This window comes from Ruditapes philippinarum, unplaced genomic scaffold, assembly GCF_026571515.1.
Source record: "Ruditapes philippinarum isolate M1 unplaced genomic scaffold, ASM2657151v2 ctg907_1_1_1_1, whole genome shotgun sequence".
Lineage (NCBI taxonomy): Eukaryota > Metazoa > Mollusca > Bivalvia > Venerida > Veneridae > Ruditapes > Ruditapes philippinarum.
Window position 1 is genome coordinate 51844 of NW_026863367.1, and position 15667 is coordinate 67510.

The window sequence follows — 15667 nt, forward strand, 5'->3', positions numbered from 1 at the left end:
TTATAAGTATAAACCTTAGCAACCCGCCTGAGAACATAGTTTTTTACAATTTGGCCATCATTTAATACAAATCCTTATTGTAGGGAGAACAATGCAGAAACGATTTTGACAGATAGCGCCGAACCACGTTTAGTAAGTAAATTTTGATTGGCCGAAAAATGGTGTGATTTGTAAGGCTAATTAAAAAGAAGTGATAAGAAATGATTGGTTGATAGTAAACAGATTTCATTGGCGCATTTACTATCCGATTTTGGAGCTTAGCTTGAAGAATTTTGTGATCTAAACCACGTGGTCTCTGTATTGACATTTCTGCACTGTCTCCCATATAATGCTAAAAATAGTAACAACGGTGTCTGTTGGAGACCAACTACGACACCGCTGTTTAATTATTTAAAAACAAGAAGGGGGATAGTACTGATATAGTTGGAACATGATCTTATAAGAATAACAATGATATTCAGTAATTATATTGTTATTCTAGACTCTCTATAGACCTATACAAAAAGAATATAGAGAGATAGAAAATTTGTACCCTGAAATGGCTATTAATAAATTGCTTGGTTACTTACAATGTGATGAGTACTGCTTTTTAAAGAGAAAAAAGCTGCCTCATACTTGTTCTACTCAATGAATTAACGTATGCTCCATTTTTGTCATTGAGTAGATCACAGTATAAACTGTTTAATATAATATTTGTTTATATAGGTACAATCTGATATGGAGTCTTTGCTAACATTAAGGTTGTCATTAAGAAAAAAAGAACAGCATTGTAATCCATAATGCTGTTCTTTTTTTCTTAATGACAACCTTAATGTTAAATTAAATAATCTTAATAAAGTTATATGAATATTTTTCATACTAACAAGAATAATATGACTAATGATGCTTGTTTTTTTCTTCTGTATGTCTCCTATGATATACTTTACCCTGCTTACCAGGAAGTTTTGTTTCATCTTTTGAACTTTTACGCAATTAACATGAATTGTTTACATGATTGGATAAAATAGTTATTACATTATCACACTGTTCAAGTTTGAAATTGTTAATGTTAATGCACTTAGCAGTAGATGTGTGATATTGTAAAACAGAAACGGATAAACATGCAAGTGACAAAAACGTTGGTGTATTTGTTTCAAATAGTGGTTTACCTTTGTCAAGGTATGTACGTTTATTTTATCAGATATTTCTATTATTGAAGTATTGTAATTTTTTTTATTACCGCACCTTTCTCAAAATTATCAATTGTAGCTCGTAATTTGATAAGATAGAACTTGATCCTTGAATGTTTTTAACGGCAGTGAATCTATCTGTAGTATTTGTTACAAGTGTATAAGGTTGTCTACTACACCCCTAATTATTTTAGGCATTTTTATTTCCTCCACTTTTATTACCGTTTTCTGTCTAAAATAATGCAATTTTCTTACAATTCTTACAGTAATGTTCGGATTCATTTGGCACTTTTGCCAATGTAAAGTATTTAGCCTGTTATCTCTCTCAATTATTTTATTTCTTGTCACAAGTGTTTTATTAATAGCCACGTTGGTGACATCAGTTTATAACGCCAAGCTTTAACGTGTGAAGATTTGATGACATAAACAGGCAGAATCGCTCTGACTGCAATAGCGATTCATCGTTGTTTTTCATTTTCAGAACTATTCCGATAATTGTAATTATTCATTTTTTCTGTGTGTGCACAGTGATAAATGCTTTCTTATTTCATACAGTTCTAAAAGAAAATTTTGCATTTTCATTTCTTTAAGTAAGGTAAGTTTAAAAATAGTCATGTGGTTCAAACTAAGAGTTTTTGTCCCCCGTTTACTTATTTTTTAAATCATCTCCTAATAAATTTTGCAGTCAATTTTGCTGACTTTCAGTTATAAGGTAAAGATATATATTTACTAGGTACTAAAACTGTCCTGTCATGTTTTTTTTTGTAGTAGATAAGGTGTCTGCTTGAAGCTTTCTGTCGAGGAATTGTATATTCGGGCATGTTGGTAATGGCGTGTATGATATCAGTAGGCAGTTCCGTTCATTTGATTAAAATGTAATTGATATATAGTGTTCCAAAAACGAGCTAACCCTTATTCTGCTGAAATCGAAAGAAAGTGATTAACCTGTATCTTGATATCCCTTTAATGGAACAGATAAAAAAACGGAAGCTTGGCAAGTCTTTTTAAAACGTAACAAACAAACAAGCAAACAAACAAACAAACGAACCAACTAACTAACTAAATAACTAACTAACTAAAAAACAATAGAAAAATAAACTAAACATTATATTAATTTTTATTTGATTCGTAAAAAATATCCTATTATCAGAATAAATGTTGATCATTTTATTTTCTACAATATTTTAATGAAAACATACGAGGGTGCAATAATATAAAGCATGTTCATATTTTAATTTCCTTATTCGTGATGCATTCATCTATGAGCTGACCATCTGGTAAAAGTATATATCTAACATTTTATCCTCCTTGATAAACCCTTATGCATGACTTCCTTATTTTTTAAGATAGCATCCACTTACCTCTTTTTCCCCATTCTGTATTAGTTCAAAACTGAAAACAAGTTTATTCACTGGAAAGTAAATTTACAGTGTCATATGAAGTTTGTACGTTGGTCATAAGAACAATCATTTTCCTATTTTGGAATTCACGTAGAATAGTAAACTTTCTCAATTTTGGTGATAAAGATTAATGTCCATAGCTTTAAATAACGTGACAACTGTTCGTTCATGATATATGGTTATATTATCTATAAAACAGAAACAAATGGTGACGTGAGTCAATGTGGTGGAAGAACTCCAGGTAATGTATTCAACAAAAATCAAATTTTCTTCTATGCCCCCATATTAAATATTTACTAATTTAAAGATAAATATACTGACGTGTAAAATTACAAGACAGATCTGCTGACTTTTTTCTATATAAATCAATGAAATACACGAAGGGGAACACGTAATGCGATTTGATTTTTATATACATAATTCTAATCTTGTTATGACATAAAATACATTTTAACATCTTCATCATTATAAGTTATAAAATTACAATCGTACTAAGGATGAGGGAATAATCAAATGTACTAGAGCTTAGAGATTTATTTTAGAATTAATGTTTGTTCCAAATTTGAACAAATTATACTTGAAGCATGAACACACATAAGTCGTTGTTTCTTTTCTTTATCTTTTTACTTTTGCATATTTTCCACTTCTTTTAATCGTGTGTCTCATTATACAATGCATATTATTTCAGCTGTTCGTATCTGCAAACACTCGGAAGTAACTATGGTTACAAAAGTTTTCATAGAAACTGCCTATGTACCGCCACGTCAGAGAAATAAATGTAAATGCAATGTAACACCAGCATTATTGAATAGCAGCGTTTCACTGTTTTACCGGAAGATTTCGCGGGAAAGTAAAAACGTTTATTTCAAATTTCAAGACATCATCTTAAACAAAACAGAAGAACGTGCTAACTCAACCCTTACTAAAGAAAATGAGCTGGTTTTGGAAACAACATCTGATTTCAACACAAAGGATGTTTGCCTTATTATTTCCACAGGTAAACTGTTTCAGCGCTGTCGCGTCGAATCAAAAAAAATAAAAATAAAAAATAAAAACAAAATAAAAAACAACAACATTAAAAGGTTTTGACATTCATGACATTATTCTGAGCTGATCATACTACAGGTGAAATAAAACTAATAATTTCCTAAATGTCCTGCACAATTAAACAAGTACATGTTCATTACGACAAATCACTTGTTTACTAAGTTTAAAGCAGATTGCCAAATAAATTCAAATAAAAAATATTCTTTTCTTTCTCATTAATGATAATACAAATGAAAAGTTTTTCTGCTTGAATTTCCTTCAGAAGGGGTTTTAAATTCAGATGATGAATCAAAATTCAATATATTCTGTGAAGAGTCACAATGGGCTGTTACACAATCCACGGTTCCAGAGATTACGATTAGTGAACTTAAGACAAGTACAAATTCAACATTAGAAAATAGCAGTGATGTAGATATTTGTACTATTGGTATGATGCGAGGGGCGTTTATAAAATTTCTATCTAAATCACCAATATCTCTCTAATTTTGTTATGATAAATATGAAACCTAAATAGATTATCAATTATGGTCTGAATTCAGATTTTGAAAATATATAGATTCACAAGTTCACTAGAATGACTGATTGTCTTTCATATAAAAATACTATGTAAATTCCTGACGTAGGATGATATGTTTAAAAACTGAAAAACTGTTTAGGATATATGATTATACCTAAATTTATTTCTGACATTTCGTTTCAATTTTTGATAGTACGCATTCTCAACTCGACTTTTTTTAAAGTTAGATGTTTTTAAGTCCATGTGTTGATATATCCAGGCTGTTATAATAATAAATGTCTTTCATTACATTTTAAATCAGTGAAACCTTTTCAACAGATTCATTACATAATCTTACTCGTTGATGTAACTTATATTTCAATGTATTTCAGGTATCGCTACTGGCGGAATTGTTTGTGTTATTGTGGAACTTGTTGCAATTCTTATAATTTGCTACAAAAGGTTGATTGTGTTTATTTCAAGAGTATGCTGTTCCTGTTTTGATATATACTGATAGCTGTGTTTTAAAGTTTTAGTGGTGCACAAAGAATGCACACTTGTTCAAAAGAATGCAAAACAATATGACAAAGAAAGAAAAACATTTAATTTTATTTTTACATCAAATAAGATGAATTAGGATGTTATTTTATTCAGAAAATACCCTTTCTATGTCATGCATTTTAGTTAAACAAATCTGGAAACAAAGTGATCCCTCTGAAGCATTAATCACAACAAAATTACATGAAAATTGCAGACACGGTTTGACTGAGACTGTACATGAGGGATAATGAACAGTGCAACACCCCTCACTCTCTAGCACCGACTTGAGCGGTACTGAAATCTCAACACTTAATAGTGTTACCATCAATGATCCCAAAGGGCCAGAAAAAATCTTTTAAAATTTAATCAGGAATAAAAATGTCTTTATTTAAAGATGTATGATGCTTAATTTGATATTTGAAAATACTGAAACATGCTATACAATCTCTTTTTAAGGTAGAATTAACATATTATGAAAACACAAGAGATTATACATTTTGTGTTAATCTATACACACTCCAGATAAACTCAATATGACAAGTGTTTGCCTCTCAACCGAGAGATCTTTGGTTCGAGCCCTATTCGGATCACGACCATGTTTCTTCATATGACAGTAGTACTGGTTGGATCCAGGAAGCGGACTCAAACGTGATAAATATAAGTTACAAGAACTTGTTTCGCAATCGGGCTTAAATAAATATATTTAAACCGAATAAATACATGTATAGTATTATAATAATAAATGACATGTAAAAGAAAAAATAAAGTACTTAATTTACTGGACCAGTAATAGGGAAATCAGCTTCCTAAATATTGTTAGTGCAATCTTTTATTCAAAATAGACAAATTCAGTAAAAAAATGTCAGGAAACCAACTAGTATCTGTAATAAACGTATCTTACAGGATAAATGTGCATAGTAGATCTTTAAAAAAGAGTTGCAATTTCAATTGTTATGTCGACTAGTAATTTGGATTTATCATTAATTATATGCAGGGGAGCCAAGAAACAGAAGAAAAATGTGAGGACACCAAAACTATCACAGGAAGAGAACGAAACATCTGCAAGAAACGACGAAGATGATAATGGTTATTATATGACAGAGAATCCTTTGTATAACGTGACTGAACCCATAATGGTCAAGAATGAGTCCCCTCTATATTCGCTGGTACAAAAGCGTGCACCGAATAATGAACAAAGAATGGAAGCATATGATGATAATCCAGACTTACCAAATAACTTAACGCAACATTTGGTGTTCCAGCAAACTGGCGAAAACAGCATAGTTGACTTTGAATAGTTTGGTGACGCTACTGACAGTGAGTGCACTGAAATCCGATACGTCGATGTTGTCAGTGGTTTTTACAATAAAAAAAATGATGTTTAAAACTTACTGTAATACCGTCATTTAATTCTACATCGTACATTTATGATAACAGAAAAGGTTACCTAAGAAAGTTAAATTTTTCATTTTTTTACATTTTTTGATATTAATTATGCTATTGACATTGAATGACACGTTAATGTTTTATGATCACTATCTTAGGAATACATCTGCGGATTTTGATACAAATTAAAACATATCATTTTCTACTATTTATTACTGCTAGTGCTAGTGTCAGTGGGCGGAATTGCTTGTTTTAACCACTGACGTCTTTATACAGGCTCAATTAAAGCGAGCATGCAATGTCGTACGGGCCGACCAATGCGGATTTGTTATTTCACATAACTCTAGTTTTCAGACGGAAATATATAACGACAAATGTACAAATGTTCAAGAAACATTGAAAACGTACGTCTTTAAGTACTTCTTTTCCTTTTTTATTGTCAGATATATACTGTGATCTATAAACTGTAGTGTTTTGAACTGTGGATAGGAAATTTTGTATATAATTACTGAACGGTTGACTCTCGGTAACTCGAAATCCAAGGGACTGGGCATTTTACTTCGAGAGAAACGGAATTCGAGTAAGGTGGATCTGCCGCCATTACGTTGACATTCGTACATTTGTACATGTATATACATGTGCCTGATTGAATGTACAAAGAAGTAGGTTTATTATTGTTGATAGCGACAATGCTACAATATTTAACTGTTGAAATGACGGTAAATCACTTTCAACTACAAATTATGAACAAAAATATATAATTCAATACATGTATATTAATAGTGAAACATAAACACAAACATTCGTAGCAATGACATAAATGAAAGTTTGTCAGTATTCATCAGTAAAGCACATGTTTATAATAAACACTCATGACATATCATTACAATAAAAGCACAATAAAACTTTTATTTCAACAACAATTTATCTAATATTTGAAGTGAATTGATCATCGAACGAAAAACAAAAGTAGCAACTATCGTGAACCGGAAGTACATATTAATGTATGCAATATGACGGAACATTAATTATACAAATGTCATTGACGTTGATAACACACATCAATACCTAGGCTGTGTTTGTACTAACACCTGTCAGACTGGCACGAGTCTTAATTTTGTTATCTAACTGTGAAAACCAATTAAGTCCTGAAACCGATTAAAGCCACTTTTATGTCGTGTTAATAATACATGATGACCGGCAATTAAAATTTTATTGGAACGTGTGAATCACAAGAGACAACATCTCACCTTGATGTTGCCGACCTTGATCAGTCGGCTGTTTTCACAATTCGACTAATTGAGATGTAAATATGTTGGACTTTAATTGACGGGACCAAATTTTCTTTTCGACTAAACAGGAGTCTCGGTAAGTCAAAATTTGACCTAAGCGGAGTGAAAATACAAAGATAAAGAAGGAAATTTGACGGGACTTATAAATACTTCGACTTACGCGGAATTTCGAGTAAAGCGATTTTGACTTAATGAGAGTCACGAACACTTTTTTTATACCTTTCATTACATGATGTTAATGTATAATAGTGAGTAATTTTATTTACTAATATTAATGCCTTTTAGATATTGTAAAACGCCATTGAACATACGTAGAGATAAGCGTGTAATCGAATTTTTCAAGTTTCATGTAGATAAAGGGTATAATTTGCGTTTTTAATATCTAGATATATGTTTTAAAATTCAGTAAACATAAAAGTGGGAATGTAGACAATCACTTCATTATATTAATTTGTGTTTCTTCATTTTTACGAATCGAAACTGATGATAACGCAATATATAAATGGTCAATGACTTGCAAATACATATCAGATAAGAGACAGAGCTCTTAATAAACTTTACTAAATATACAAATAAATTAAAAACAAATATGTCAGACTGTAACAAAACAGGTCACCGTTATCGTGTATTCGTAACATGATAATGGGAAACGCCTTCCTCGTCTTCTTGACCAGGAAACTTGCTTGCATTACCAATTGTATTGTATACATCAACAACCGCTAATTTCATTGGTCCTGCGTTACCTAACTGATGATATTCATTAAATCCTTGGAATGGTTGAACAGAAGCTGCATTAGTTGTATCATACGTGTTTTCATTGACTGCTGAATTATCATTTTTTTGAGTATCGACCACTGTTTTGGCTTTTACAGCCGGATTTCTTTTCTGGGCAGATGACGAGCAGGTTGTATAATCGTGGTGGTTTCCTTTGTCGATGACCACTTTTGAATCAGAATAGCGTTTTAAATCGCCAGTATTTATATGCTTGTTATGTTTAGCAGATTCTGCATAATGATACTCATTATTTGAATCATCTATATTCGTTTTGGTATCTGCTGTTTGGTACATTGGATTTTCTGTCATGTAATAATCGTCATCTCCATCGTCATTAGTTTTCTTTGTGACACCTTGGTTTGCTATTTTTGGCTGTTTATTTCTTTTAGTAGATCTTCTGTAAAAGATAAATTTTTAAAGTTTGGAGGAACAACTTTATCATAAGAATTTTAACACCATTTTCACGCACTCAAGTATTTTACAAACAGATTTTTTTCAACAGATAAAATAAAATGAAAACTACATCACAAACAGCTTTCATAACTGCTGATCTACTCTAAAGAATCAATCTTATCTGGTTCCACCCACTGTTTTTTCGTTCAGGGCACACAATTTGGCATTCATGGAATGTCATGAACATGTTACAATGATGGTTCAATGATAACCGCCAAATGAATACATTGCGAATGTTTCTAAACTCAAATTTTCATTTTTTTTAAAGATTACTGCTTAAGTCAGTGCTAGGGGCGTGAACGGTAGGTTGTATTTACAACTTCTGTCCATAAACAGGCTATATCAAACGGAGCTTGCAACATGATCAATTTTGTCGTTTGGTGCGTTTCTTTAAGTTTAAATTTTTGACTATTTTGAATCGATTTGCACATTCATTGCAGGAGTGAATATCATTATTTTATACGGGGTTTGTCCTTTGAAACTTTCATTTTTTAAATTGCTGTTAATTTATTCTTAAATGTGATAAATTCAAATAACATGATAGAAGAAACAAGCACTTAGTAAAACTTAATAATCTATACGAGTATAACGATTTTATAACCCTGATGTTTTATGAACATTTTCCGTTTACAAATATTGGAAAAGGTTTATTTCATATCGTTAGTCGGGCACCAGATAAATCTTTGTAGATATATACATAAATATAACAAAACAAAATTAAAATCCTATGAAAATTATCGAACTAACCTTCTACATATTATTACGATAAGAATTACAACTGCCAAGCAGACGAAAGCAGAAATAGATGCAGCAACAACTGGTACTGAAATATAAAACATTGCTAAAATGATACTGTTGAATATATATTGTGTTAATACAGTGGAAACTTCATTTTTTATATTGAAATTTTAAAGTTTCATTCATAACGTAAGAGGAGAATATATTCGAAACATTGTATTATAGCTCAAATGTGCCTTTGCTATTACGCAATCGCAGAGAAATTTGCATCAACATATATAGTTGTATAAATGTACCTTAAGCAATATAGTTGTTTATTTTACTCATAATTGAAAAAAGAAAAAGCAAATACAACACAACACTTTGAATGCTTATTTTCTCAATAGATAATTCCTCATATCATTGAATACGTACTAATAATATTATCTTCCTCTTTTCCAGTTGTATTCCGGATATTTTCGTCCGTTTTAACACTTGAATTTGTACGATCGCATGCAACGTTGAAAGTAGTATCTAAAAATATAGTTTTAGATATTGGTAGTCTGTAAGAAATATAGCATCATGGTAAAAAATAAACGTCCTAATAACTCTTGTTACCGAGGAAAGTAGATGACATAGTAAAGACCTATGATACTGAAAAAAATAAATTATCATTGATGAGAATCGAATGTACATGTATATTGAAGAGAACAAAATTTAAGCAAATGAAAAGTGTACAGATCACACAGAAATTATTTTCATATGATTTCTGTTTGTCAATGGTGTTATAAAGCGAACCAACACTTTGAAATTGTAATGATATAACAATTTAATACAGTCGAATAGATATTCACCACGAATATTAATAGACCGCAGATATTATTTACGAGTGATTGATTTGAATTGACTTGATTTCATTTAGATTTAAGTTTCCTGTCTAGTTTCTACTTATGCGAGGCAAGAAGGAAACACGAATTTATGTCAGTAAACATGCGTGAGTGAATGTGCTTGTTGCAACACTTTGCAAAATATAAATGTAAGCTAATCAAATCTTGTCATCAGTGACTAATTGAGTCAGAAGTATTTTGTTTTATTCAGATACAATATTAAACGTGTAAGAAAATTCAAAACAACTTATTTTCTTTACATTATAATACTCCATCTGTATGTACGTTATTGATATTAAGACTAGGCTAACATTCAAAACGGAGATTAATAAAATCACTGGAATAGTAATATGGAATGCTGAACATAATAACAGATATAACTGACACAATGTTTATCTACCAGGCAAACAGACTATCCTTAAGATTAATTATTGATTTCAATATCATCAGATAATTGTTCATAAACCAGGCACATGATACGAATTTTACACAACTGACACATAGTTGAAATGATATGTAGAAGTTACCTGACGTTATCTTCATACCTGACGAAATCATCAAGCAAGCTCCTTCATATGTGTAATTATCATTTGTGAGGACAGAAAGCGTTAGAATTCCATCCTCTGGTGTGAATGTATGTTTCTGTCCTGACTTTATTTCATTGTCGTTGACTCTAAAGTTTAAGCTTTGAGGAACCATACCATCAACAAAAGAGAATGAAATATCGACGTCTGAAGTGTTTGAAGTTATCGAACACTCACAAAGTGTCTGTTGAAATATTGGAACTCCTGTTGTTGTTATGTAGGCAAGTTTGTGTCCCGTCAAGGTGTTGATTGTGCATATTTCTACAGCTAAATGTAACAAAACAAGAAACGCCTCAAAATATTATAATTAATATGATATTTTGAAAGTAAATTCATCCGGCAGTATATGTATTCCTTATAGAATATCAATGGTGTATTTATTTTGCAAATTTTAATTTTGAAAAAGTTCACCCTTGGTGTTTTCTTCAAGAAAAGGAAGAAAACTTATCGTTTCATTCTCCAAGTATATGCATATTAAAAAAAACATCGATTATAATATCAACAACAACAACAACAACAACAACAACAACAACCAATACTGTTCGACATGATCTGCTGGCCTTATGACTGTGTTATTGATCGAATTGTTATCTGAGTAGAGACTGGATATCCCTTTTATATAAGTGATAACACAGGACATTGCAATTTCACTTCGATATATACTTAAAAATCCTTTTGAATGGCATTGTCTCATTATGATTAACATGTTTTTGGCAAAAGTTCAAAAGATATTGAGCGAACATTATCTTTGACGTGTAACTTTGATCTTTATCCAAGGAATCCAAACGTGTATTTTAATATTGCCGCATTATGGTTACCATTTCTGCAAAGTAAATGCCGTTTCCTTTCATCAAAAAATACCGAAAAGACATAACATTGCTAAGGGACTGGAGGACGACAAAAGGCATAACACTGTACGCTGGAATTCTTGTTGGTGCATTTAAGGAACGTGTTAGGAGACAATGATCTTTATTGATTACACATGCACACTTATTATTTAATATATTATCTCTCTACTAGCAATAGCTAAATTAGTTGTCGATATCCAATATTCGCGTTACATTTATATGTTTTGACGGACTTTTTAAGAGAAAAAAGCACATTATCTCAAGTTGTTATCTTGTTTTATATCTGTCGTTATTGATGCATTATAAGTGCGTACATGTTTAAAGTATTCTAAAGCAAGCGTAAACGGATGCATTATCTCCATATCTAGTCCTGTCTATCTTAGCATACATGTACGCGTTTTTTAGTAACGTACTGCTGACAAAACCTGAAACAAACTCGATATATTTCGAGATTTAAGAGATAGTACATGGTAGCTCATTATTTTTAAAGAAAAGTAAATATCAGCTTATGTATATATATATATTGTATATATCTTTATGAGTATATGAATGGGTATTTATCTGAACGTACCTGGTTTATATTCATTGCCACAAAGCATTGATTGACTGTTTGAATCTGAAATACATATCTACGTATAATAATAGTTCCTTCTTACATACGACGTTTAGCTTTTCACATAGTGAGTATTACCCTAATATTATTCAATATCAGTTACTTAAATGCAATTTCATTTTAGTATTATTAGTAAACAAGTCAGTATGATGCAATGATGTAAAAAGATTTCCCAAAATAGATCAAGGGGTATTTCGTAGTAAACATTACAAAGCTTTATAAATTACCCATTTCTATCGTTTAATTCGCCTATGACATAAATAACATGAGTTTACTTACCATGTATAACACATATGATAAAGAAGAAGAAGAATAAAATCATCATTTGTATCCTTGTTTCAACAAATAATATAACTGTTTTTTAAACAACTAGTTAACCATTTCAAAATGCTTCACATAAAATTGTTTCCAATACGACATACATAAAACACACTGACTCATCGTTTAAGTTGATGGTTTAAATAGTTATATGGTTGAGCAATTTTCGTATATAACAATATCCTACATTTTCATGTAATGTGTACTTCTATTATTACATTGTACTTCTATTATTACATTTACCTCGAGTAACTGCAATACTGAATGTGTAAATAATTTAACATTTCAGTGACATGTATCGTGTTCGTTAATTATTGTTTGTATGTTTTATGCTGAGTTGCGTTGCTGAGATTTTGTCTGACATCTTACCGATGTCAGAAGTTTAATTTAGGTAATTAAAATTGAAAAGCGCTTACAGCAAATTCAACCCAACAATTGAGAAATAACAAACAAAAAACTTAAGTAAGTAAGAGTATATGCCCTTTTAACAAATATAAACTACTTTACATTACATTCTATACATTGTTGTTTTGTTTAAAATTTCAATTTTCAATAGATATGGAGAAAAGATAGAAAAAAATATCGTCTCTTCCTCTGATTTTATTTCAAAGACACATTTAGATAATAAAACATATATACATCATGTACAACATCTCTTGGGCTAAATATGACATAAAATATGAAATAGAATTTATCATATTATTACAGATGCGGTGAACATATCTAAAGAAACTCTAAATACACTTAAACTACATCTATTAATTCTAAAACATATTTATCTGAGCTCAAAGCTTTGAAAGTTCTATCATTCATTTAAGTCACGTGTAATTCCAATTCTTAGCTCAAGCTAATGCCTTTAACGTCATATGAAAAGACAAACTCGTGTCTGGCAACGTTAGTCTAGAAAAGTTTCAATCGTCTGTTCGTGGTGATCGTACATCTGATCTTTAGCGTTAGTTTTATAACTTTCATATTCATATGACGAATTCTTATTGTGTATGCCGTCTCCAAAACTACCTTTTCCAGACGTATTTGTATACATGTACTCGTTTTCCAAAGTTTTTGTGTCCGACTGTTGGTTACTAAGATTTAGATATTGGCTAAAAAGAAGTAAAATGAATTGTAATAAACAACCACATTCGTGTCGTATTGAACGTACGTAAAATGTGCGATATACATTTATATTACAGACACATACTTCAGTCAAAAAACAATGGTGGTGCAAAAGAGATTAATTGTTTAAACGTAGAAAAGGCACCATTGTTACCTTTTACATTTGTTACCTATTAACCATTTCAAAACATTTTATCAAAGTAATATTCAATTTTTAATTCATAATTTTATCCGTTGCAGATAAAGTATTTTCTAGCTAAATTTAAAGAAGAAAATATCTTTTGCCATTTGACAGAGCCAAAGCACGCCATCGCCACTTAAGGGACAGAAAATATATATAACACTTAATATTCCAAGCTTTGAAGACACTCATAAATCTTCATTGTATGCATCGATTATGTATTTTTTTTCTTTATTCAAAGTTTATAACGTAGATAATTACTTACATGCTTTTGATGACATTCGACATTTGCATTTTTTCATTGCTATTTGAATTGTGTGTACAATGTATTTACCTATTGCAATCTGAATTGTTTCTGTATAAAGATATTGGTACGTATCACCCGGTAAATCATTTCCTTGCCTGTCGAGACCTTCATAAACATTTTGGTCAGGTATTTCGTAAATGTTAGTATCACATTCACGTTGCTCTGTGTTTGGTTCTAAGTCCGACATTGAGACTTTATTTGATTGATTTCTTCGTCTTTGTTCTTCAATCGCCCGACGCCTGAAATATACCAGACACTGAATCCATCATTACAAATATTGTTCTTAAAGGAAATAATGATAAAATTAATGCATTTGTAATGTTATGGATGAGATGTAACTTTATTATTAACAACGCATGTATAATAGTTATTACCATGTACTTTTGAAAATAACATCCTAATCAGAAACGCATTTGAAACTGTTACTACTCATAGTACATTTATACAATACCTGTATAATTAACAAGTTTGCAAAATTAATGTAACTACAAATAGTTAGTAAACAATTACAGTACAATGTGCAATACTGTTAATCGCTTGAATAAGCTACTGTTGCTACTAATCAATACTTGACGCACATGTCGTTTTGAACATTATTTCAAAAATCGCACGATGTGTTTCAAATAGTTTATTATCTCAGTCATTTATCGCAGAACAAAAAGGCACACAGAAAAAAAAATAAAACAGACCTTTTCATACATATAACGAAAATGACTGTCGAGATGGATGACAATGACACTGCCGCCAAGTACCGGTAACACAATCAAGGCTACAATGCAATAACAAAAAGACACACAGAAAAAATGAATAAAACGAATCTGATACAAATCACGAAAATGATTATCAAGATGACAATGACACTGCCACCAAGTACCGGTAACACAATCAGGGCTACAGTGAAAGAATGAGCCGATTCATTAAAAACCATAATTCAAAAACAAAAGCAATGCAATAACAAATTGTTCAAGCTTATTTTGTTTTGTTTTTGTAAAACAAAATTATCAGACACTTATTGTACCTTGTTCATGAAATATATTTGTAGGTTTTATTTATTACAGAAATTATGAAAATAAAGAACAACAAGGAAAGAATTCTTTGAAAACATATTTTAAAATTAAGATAATATTTTTTTATAGAAAAAAATGTGCTACAATTAATAAATTGACCTATTAGTCTCACGTTTCTGTTATTTTGTTTTATCTTAATACATACTAAGTAAAAGGTTGTTGTCCTCGTCTGTTGTTTTTTCAATATCCTTGTTTGTACACAGTCTCGAACTTGAGTCAGGATTTACCGATGATGATGCCATTTCTGTTGTACTATATGGCCATGTACGGTAGCACAGAACATTGAAAAATGTTTCTGAAACAGGTCTGTCAAATGTTAGTTATAATATATCAAAGAAAAACACGAAAATTCACAACAGGGACTCGAACCAATCATTCTTTTGATTGCCGGTTCAGTATGCTAACCACTACACCACAGGGACCATTGCATCTTTTCTGCGTACTTCTTGATAAATTTAAGTTACTTTTTAACTTA

The 15667-nt window shown here is 30.8% G+C and overlaps 2 protein-coding genes across 3 annotated transcripts; one reads left to right on the plus strand and one right to left on the minus strand.

Annotated features, from left to right (window-relative positions):
• Positions 1-861: 861 nt before the first annotated feature.
• LOC132721927 (uncharacterized) lies at positions 862-6372 on the plus strand. Of its 2 annotated transcripts, none has more exons than XM_060706309.1 (6): positions 862-1158; positions 2769-2810; positions 3258-3566; positions 3879-4043; positions 4505-4596; positions 5647-5870. In XM_060706309.1, the coding sequence occupies exons 1-6, from the start codon at positions 1068-1070 to the stop codon at positions 5731-5733; spliced, it is 786 nt and encodes a 261-aa protein (XP_060562292.1). In that variant the 5' UTR covers positions 862-1067; the 3' UTR covers positions 5734-5870. The 2 variants fall into 2 exon arrangements, with proteins under 2 accessions (XP_060562292.1, XP_060562291.1); XM_060706308.1 differs by having other exon boundaries at positions 863-1158; positions 4505-4574; positions 5647-6372.
• A 1503-nt stretch (positions 6373-7875) lies between these two features.
• LOC132721928 (uncharacterized) lies at positions 7876-12638 on the minus strand. Its single transcript, XM_060706311.1, has 6 exons — positions 12486-12638; positions 12165-12209; positions 10707-11012; positions 9710-9808; positions 9305-9380; positions 7876-8501 (listed from the first exon to the last, which is right to left on the minus strand). The coding sequence occupies exons 1-6, from the start codon at positions 12529-12531 to the stop codon at positions 7949-7951; spliced, it is 1125 nt and encodes a 374-aa protein (XP_060562294.1). The 5' UTR covers positions 12532-12638; the 3' UTR covers positions 7876-7948.
• Positions 12639-15667: the final 3029 nt, after the last annotated feature.